The 8,557-nt window shown below is 44.1% G+C and overlaps 1 protein-coding gene across 1 annotated transcript in view; it reads right to left on the minus strand.

The window, feature by feature from the left end:
- Nucleotides 1-3,656: 3,656 nt before the first annotated feature.
- Nucleotides 3,657-8,557, minus strand: part of SEC14L5 (SEC14 like lipid binding 5) — a 45,280-nt gene continuing 40,379 nt past the window's right edge. Inside the window, exons 14-16 of the mRNA XM_083372994.1 lie at nt 8,282-8,527; nt 6,886-7,064; nt 3,657-4,136 (exon numbers count right to left, since the gene is read on the minus strand). Coding sequence (XP_083229120.1) covers nt 4,031-4,136; nt 6,886-7,064; nt 8,282-8,527 — 531 coding nt within the window. The 3' untranslated portion in view covers nt 3,657-4,030. The remainder of the gene's footprint in view (nt 4,137-6,885; nt 7,065-8,281; nt 8,528-8,557) is intronic.

Raw genomic sequence — 8,557 nt, forward strand, 5'->3', positions numbered from 1 at the left:
GCTAAGCAAGACCATTGATAAGTGAATCTCGCCCCATTTTGCAACCTTTCTTGCCACAGCTGTTACGTGAATCATTGCAGTTGTTCAGTAACACGCCTGTTACGTGAATCTTGTTGACTTTGCTTGTCAAGAGGGGATCATGTGACCCCAGGACTTTTGCCAAGCTTCTGAAGGTTGATCAGGTGACAAGGATGCTGCGACGGTCGTTAAGGGTGAAAAACAGTCATCAGTCACTTACAACCGATGGGGGTTTTAAATTGAGGATTAGCTATCCTGTTCGGTTGCTGAAACATGCTTCATTGTGCAACACGTGCCTGTGTGGACGTGCACATGCACACAAAGTGTCAACAGATAGAAATGTAGCCATTTTTCCCTTTCGCATTTAAGAGTTAGATGATGCTGGGAGGGGGGATGTGAATGAGAGTCCAGTTAGACATAACAACACTAAACTTAGTGTGAGAATTAAGGTTACTGAGCCCAGAGCTGATAAAGAATTGGCGGGCTGGAGAGCTGGAGATGAAGCCTGGGCTTCAAGCTAATTGGGGAATGTGATTTATGACTGTTAATTGGGGGAGAGAATTATGCTTTGATACTATATGCCCAGGGGAGGGGAATTCAGTTTGTGGCTTCGATTATGCAAGTGCCGATATTATGCTACTCAAATAAAAGATCCTTTAAGGCAAACAAATGCCTTGAAGTTCTTTTGAAGAGTTTCATCTGTCAGAACCAGGACATAAAGATTGCCATATTTTACACTGTAGGAGAAATTACAACATTCCGACTTGCACTGTTGTTCAAGAGTTATTCATCCTGCTTTTTACGGTAAATAACCTTTCCTTTATGGCGAGTATGTGTTATGTACAATGGCAGGAAGGAAAAAAAATCACGGAAGATTACAAGATCGTTTATTGACTTTCCAGTTTCTGCTTGAAATTCACCCGCCTCCCTCCTGTTGCCTTGAATGAATAATAGTAATAATAATAAGAGTAACATCCTGTGACAATACTTTTAACACTATCCATCAACCAATTGCCTGTTCCAGGTCCTCAGGAAGGACACGATAGGTAGATAAAAATGCCAAACTCAGTCTAAATATGGATGACTGTGCGGTCAACCATAATAATAATAACAACAACAATAATAATAATAATAGCAGGAGCATGTTGTGTGCAATTCTGTGCAACATCCAGTGAAGCAGCCTAGATTTGTGTGGATTTGCACATCCTATTTTCAAGACAAGGTTAGACAACAAGATTTCTTCTCCAGTTCTCTTTATGGAAGTAACAGTGGCAATGAACAGAAAGATCCCTGGATGATGATGTACAGGCAGTCCTCAACTTACGATCACAATTGAACCCAAAATTTCTGTTGTTAAGCGAGACGGTTGATAAGTGAGTTTTGTCCCAATTGACAATCATCCCTGCCTTACATTGCTAAGTGAATTACTGCAGCTGATAAGTTAGTAATCCGGTTGTTACATGAATCTGGCTTCCCCATTGACTTTTGTTTGTCAGAAGTTCGCCAAAAGGATCACGTGATCTTGAGACACTGCAACGGTCATAAGTATGAGCCAGTTGCCAAGGGTCTGAATTTTGATCAGGTGATCATGGGGATGCTGCAAAGGTCGTAACTGTGAAAAATGGTCATAAGTCGCTTTTTTCACTGTTGTCACTTTGAACGTTCACTAGACAAACTGTCATAAGTCGAGGACTTCCTGTATTCTCCCTGCAATGGAGCTTCTGAATATAATAGAGGCGTGCTGAATCTTGTCCAATTGCCTCCCTGTTCGTTGCAAGAAAAGGGAAAAAAACTTTGCAAGAAAACCCCACGGTTCACTCCTGATTAGAAGTTTATCGCCCATCCATTAGATTCCTTTTTCATCTCTTTGTGTAGTAATTTCAAACATTTCTTTCTGGATAAATCACAACGGATTTCTTTCAGTCCTTGAGGTCTTCATTTGAGGAAAACTAATACTTAAAAAAATAATAATAATAATAATCAAAGTTTCTCCACTGTAGGATTTCACCACAACAGTTCCTTGATGACAACGGACTCCTGATCACAGTTTTTTTTTAAAAAAAATCACCCCATAAATTCAAGATATCGGAAATCTGCCGTTTCTTCTGTGTAATGCAGGCAGGCATCTAAAAATATCTAGTCAGAAACTAGGCACGCAACCCCACCCCACCCCAAAGTATAAAGCCGAAGTTACCAGAACCCCACTCCATTCTTTTTTTTTGACTAAAAAAAAGGCCAATACTTAAACAAGGGAGCATATCCCCAAATAAATAATCAAGTTGTGCCTATAAAATGATACAAATAATTAATTTAAGCCTTAATTCTTGTTTCCGTAAATGGGACTTAATGGGTTTAAGTTCCCTACATTTATCTGTATATACTGTATATATATATATATTAGTTATATACATACACACTCACAAAATGCATGCACGCGCACACTCACACCCACGCACACGCTCTTAAAGTGCCTACCCTTACTTGTGTTAGCTCTGCCTTCCTAAAACAATTGCTTCCTTAACACTGTGAAAGAGTTTTTGTGCCTTGTAAGAAATGAAATATTGCTTTGCTTAGCCCTTGATATATATATATATATACATAGAGAGTGAAACACTTTTTCAACCCTGAGCAAACCCATCGGGTAGAGATCGGCTTCAATTATTGCTCACAGACCTGAGGAAATAAAGAGGGGAGAGGAAAAACTGGTGCTCCTTTCCAATTGGAGCTGTTTCAGTGCACGGAAGGAAAACAAGTGGGTATTTCTCAGTTCCAACACTTTAGTCCAGGGGTGTCCAATCTCGGCAACTTTTAAGACCGGTGGACTTCGACTCCCAGAATTCCCCAGCCACCCCTGCGTTAGACAGTAATATGTAGGTCTCTTAAGTTTCCTGCCTGAAGTTACCCAGAAACGTGAATTTACCATGCACCCCACTTCCGAATTCTGGGTTATGTACACATCAGCACTTTGTATTTCAAGTCTGTCCTCCAGGCGTATTGTCTGTACCTTGCTAGAACACCAATGGCATTGCCCATGCACAACAGAGCTAACCAGGGGGCCGGGAGGGGTGTTGTGTTGTTGGTTTTTGGCTCTAAAAGCCCTAACAGGTAAGGCAACCTCAGCTAGCTACATTTTGATCGAATGGTGCTGACTGGGAAGAGCCCTTTAACCCTACGAATGTTGTAAAATCCATGGAAAAAATAGTACTGCCGGCATTCTAACCGACAGGTTGGCTAATGTACACTCGGAGAGGGGCCAGTCTTCATGACTTAGAAGGGAGGGAGGAGAGGAGAGGAGAGGAGAGGAGAGGAGAGGAGAGGAGAGGAGAAGGAAGGAAGGAAGGAAGGAAGGAAGGAAGGAAGGAAGGAAGGAAGGAAGGAAGGAAGGAGAGGAAAGGGAGGGAAGAAAGGAGAGGAGGAGAGGAAAGGGAGGGAGGGAGAAAAGGAAGGAAGGGACAGGAAGGAGGGAAAGGAGGAAGGAGAGGAAAGGGAGGGAGGGAGGAAAGGAGGGGAAAGAAGGAAGGAGAGAAAAGGGAGGGAAGAAAGGAGAGGAGAGGAAAGAGGGAGGGAGGGAGGGAGGGAGAAAAGGAGGGAAAGGAAGGAGAGGATAGGGAGGGACTGGAAGGAGAGGAGGAGGAAGAGAGGAAGAAGGGAGGGAGGGAGGAGAGGAGAGGGAAAGAAAAAAGGAAGGGAGGGAGGGAGGGAGAGAGGAAGGAAGGAAGGACAGGGAAGGAAGGGACTGGAAGGAGAGGAAAAGGAGGGAGGGAGGAAGGAGGAGGAGAGGAAGAAGGCAGGGAGGGAGGAGAGGGGAGGGAAAGAAAATAAGGGAGGAAGGGACAGAGAGAGAGAGAGAGAGAGGAAGGAGAGGAGAGAGGGAAGGAAGGGCCTGGTTCCAAGCCAGTTGACAAAAGCATCCCTGGGCGTCTTCTCCTCCCTGAGCCTCCGTAGGTTGCAGCCTCAAAGAAAGCATCCCGGTCCGTCCATCCGTCCCAGGCTCCGGGTCTTACAGGTGATGCTACCTGGAAACCAAAGAGCTGCTTTGCGAGCGGGCGGAGGAGCTGGTGGCTCCGCTGAATTGTGAAAATCCACTGGTGCACGACTCCAGGCTCGTCATGGAGCCCCTGCAGGGGAAGGGAAGAAAGGAAGCGCTCGTTATCTCCCGCCTTTAATGAGAGCCCCAGCGCTTTGGACCCCGTCAGGTTCTCCTGCGCTGCTCGGCTGGAGGCCCCACTGTCCAGCCTCCGCAGGGATCTCGTTTGTGGCTGGAAGACGTCGCTTCTGCAAGAGCGGCTCCGAGAGCAGATGGCCAGGATCAGACAAGCATCCTTCCCTCCACCACCACTTCCCCCCCACACACACACCAGGCTCCCCATGGCATTGTTTGGGTCACGGCAAAGGCAGCAGCGTTCAGCTGCTGTGATTTACAGCAACCATGTGGCTCAGCTGAAAATCACATTTAGCTTTTGCAAGAGTTGGTTGATGGGTCTGACTCCCCCAAATGGGCAGAGCAAGGCAAAGTAGGGGAGGGAGGGGCAGAACACATCTCCCCCCTGTGAAATTTGTAGAGTTTTTTGCATAGATAATTTTTGAATTAATATACAGAAAAGAAAGAAAAGGAAAAGCCAAACGTGCAAAAACAAAAATGGAAATAGAAAGCAAGCTTCCAATTTTCTCTACGTATGGCAATTATAATTATCAGTACAAAAGAACCTCTTATTGTATGGTTACGAAAATAAAAATTCCCCGTTTTTCCTATTATTTATCTTTTCTTTATATATATATATTTATCATTTTGTTATAATCACAAGTGCTTAAAATATTGTCAGCAACATATTGTCTGGGTTTCAATGCCTAATTTACAAATATGTATTAATTAAGTTCCTTTCTCTCTGCCTCATTTTTTCTATGTAAAGGTAAAGGTTCCCCCGCACGTGCATGCTAGTCGTTTCCAACTCTAGGGGCCGGTGCTCATCTCCGTTTCAAAGCCGAAGAGCCAGCGCTTGTCGGAGGTCGTCTCCGTGGTCATGTGGCCGGCATGACTAGACGCCAAAGGCGCACGGAACGCTGTTACCTTCCCACCGTAGTGGTCCCTATTTTTCTACTTGCATTTTTATGTGCTTTCAAACTGCTAGGTTGGCAGAAGCTGGGACGAGTAACAGGCGCTCACACTGTTACACAGCACTCGGGATTCGACCCGCCAAACTACCCACCAATGATAAAAAGTGTCCCATGTTCTAAAATAAACTGAGTCTTCTTTCTCTTTCATTTTCAATGTCAATCTATCCATTTCTGCATTATTTATCTTTTTCTAATCATCCAAAGTGTAAAATGTGAGTTTGGGGTTGTTTCCTGTTTCATGCAAAAAAGTCCATTAGAGATTTCCACTCAGCAATAAACGCCGAGATTGTTTCTTTCTCTAACCAAGAAAGTAATCAAGGAAGGTAAAGTTTATGACTGTACTTATTATTATTACGACCAGAATTCCCATTGCTAAGCAAAGCAGAGTCGTGTTCTGATTTTACCTTTGTTGCCATGGTCGTTAAATGAATCACTGCCGTTTTTAAGTGAAGCACATTGTTACAGGAATCCAGCTTCCCCCAGTCCCCCTTGTCAGAAGCCAATTGGGAAGGTCATAAATGGCAAATAAGAACCCAGGACACTGGCTGTAACTTCGAACAGTCGCTAAACAGTTGTAAGTTGAGGACCATCTGCAGCTGGGCTAAAGATCAGAAACTATTCCTTGGTCTGTCTCTCTTTTCTATTTTTCTTTTACTTTTTCCCCCCTGTTTCTTGCCCCTTGGTTTTTCTCTTTGATTTCTTTCTTTTTCTGACTTTGCGTTGGCGTGCATGCATTTTTTTTTACTTTCCTTTTAAAGAGTCTGTAGCAAAAATTGCATAAAAGGAAGAGGGGGGAAAATGGGGGGTGGTGTGCAGCGAGGTCTCCAGCTGAGCATGCCTCGGGGTGAATTTCAAAGAAAGCGCCTCTTTTCTGGCAATCCTCCCCATTTTGCAAAGAAGGGGAGATTGGCGGGGAGGAAATGCTCTTTTTCTTTTAATGTTCCCTCTCTCCTCTGCCCTTCCTCGGTGGGGAATCTGGCCTCCGATCAGATGAAAGAGGAAAAAACCCTGGAGGTGAGGCATAGCAGAAAAAATTATCAAGCAGAGGTGGGGGGGGGGGAGATGAAAGGCTGCCTTGAAAATCCTCCCCATCTACAGCTCTTAAGGAAAAGTGCCTAGAATCACACAGTTCTCTTCAGAAAGAAAATATTCTAAGGGACAGCTCTGATGCATCCTGTTTTCAGGGCTTCCAATGTCCTTAATGCTGCAAGGATAAATGAGATTAATAGTAGTAACTATTACACAAAGAAGTGACCCAGGCCGTTGGTTCAATTTTCTTTTTCCAATGAATAATAATAATTTTAAAAAAACAACCACAACAGCCAACTCTGTTATGCCTGGATTAATTTGGAATTGCAGGATCCAATCTGGATCGGTCGCCGGGATCAAGGTTTTCTCTTCCGAGCTTTCGGATTTGCGCTGGAGCTCACTCTCAGGGAACGTCTCTCTCTAGCAGAACATCTGCTTTGGGCTGTTTTGTGCCTGGTATTTACAAGTAAATACAAGTAAATGTTTAGTGACCGTTCAAAGTTACAGTGTCACTGGAAAAAGTGACTTATGACCGTCTTTCACAGCGACAACTTTGGAAGCGTCCCCATCATCGCCCGATCAGAATTGAGACGCTTGGCAACTGGCTCCTACTTACGATAGGAAGTTGTGCTAGGTATGTTTTCCGCCTTGAGTTATTTATAAAAATAATAAAGGGGGGATACAAATAAACAAACCTATAGTTCCCCCTAATACCGCACTTACCTAAACTCCTTGGATGCAAGCACCTCATAATAATACAGGATCTTGCATTTGTGGTTAGAGACCTGGAGGGTGGCCAAGACATCATCCACCCGAGAGAGGCTGGTCCCCGTGCAGGGAATTGGGCTGTGCATTTTCCACTGGAGGATGTAAAAACCTGGCCAGCGAGTCACATGGGAACCCTGCAAGCAGAGACACAAGGAGAAACACAGGGGAGGGAGGGATAAACGACAGGCTTGTTTGTGTGTGCCGAGTTAGGTTTCAAACGCCTCTTTCTGCTTGCTGTTGTGAAATAAGCACGGATCCGAAAGGTAAATTCTTTGTAGTTCTGTAAAGATTCCCGTGGATGCCACTGAGTTGATCCCCTAAGGTTTCTTACCAAAATGAGGAACTCTAAACCCACCTATGGCCTGAAGCTCCTTGGGTACTTATCTGAGGCTGCGTACCGGTTAATAGCAACCACATAACAAGAAGATATATTTTTCCTGGAAAGATGCACATCTGGCATCTGTATTTTCTAGGTTCAGACATGGACTTGGAAACAAACTCGATTCAGGGGTTTTTTCTGTAGGTACAGTAGTTTTGGGGGGTTTTATGCCATGTAATACTGACACAGGGAATGTTGTCTGTCTGTCAATAGATTAGATTAGATTAGATTAGATTAGATTAGATTAGATTAGATTAGATTAGATTAGATTAGTAGGTAGGTAGATAGATGATAGATAGATAGATAGATAGATAGATAGATAGATAGATAGATAGATAGATAGATAGATAGATAGATAGATAGATAGGCAGGCAGGCAGGCAGGCAGGCAGGCAGGCAGGCAGGCAGGCAGGGAGGGAGGCAGGCAGGCAGGCAGACATCATTTAGCTATTGTCTATTATCTATCCTCTAACTAGCATCCATCATCCATCTACCTGTCTGTCTGTCTACCTGCCTGCCTATCTCTCTTTCTCTGTATATATACACACACACACACATACATACATCATCTATCAATCTATATATCTGTCTGTCATTTTATCTACCTGTCAATCTACCTCTCACACATTTCCCATGATAATTGCTTACTATTGCATTATTTTTGACTCTTTCAACTTGCTCTGCAATCCACTTCTTAATTTAATAAGTTAATTCATGTGCAATTAGGAGTGGCAAAACACTCTTCACAGTTAGGTACATTACAAATCACAGAGATCCGATCATCCCGATGAACCGAGTGCCACGGAAAGCTTTCTAACAATGCAACCAACTGATCAAATGCGTCCATTGGTCACTGAGGGATCTCTAGCCCATGTTAAAATTCCACAGAATTGTCTCAGACCTATAGGAAAAGCTTGCTTTCTCATCAGGATTAGGCCCAGTGGCACTGAGCCATTCTGGGGGACCATCTGACCTGGATGCTCTCGCCTTCACGGCAGACCAAGGGAGTCTCCACGCGGCTGTAGTCCACTCCCAGGACCCAACTCTTGCCAATGAGTTGAACGTTTTCACCAGATGTCAAAGCAGTTGGCATGGCAGATTCCTTGCGGACAGTCTCGGGGGCTCGTTTGGAATGGAAAAGGCTGAACACCACATCTCCTTTGAGGATGTCAAAATCCCAAGTGATCACAGATTCACCTTCCAGGATCTCTACAACTATCTGAATTAGAAGACAGAAAAATCTTATGTC

The sequence above is a fragment of the Vipera ursinii genome (genome assembly GCF_947247035.1).
Source record: "Vipera ursinii genome assembly, chromosome: 13".
In the NCBI taxonomy this organism is placed as follows: domain Eukaryota; kingdom Metazoa; phylum Chordata; class Lepidosauria; order Squamata; family Viperidae; genus Vipera; species Vipera ursinii.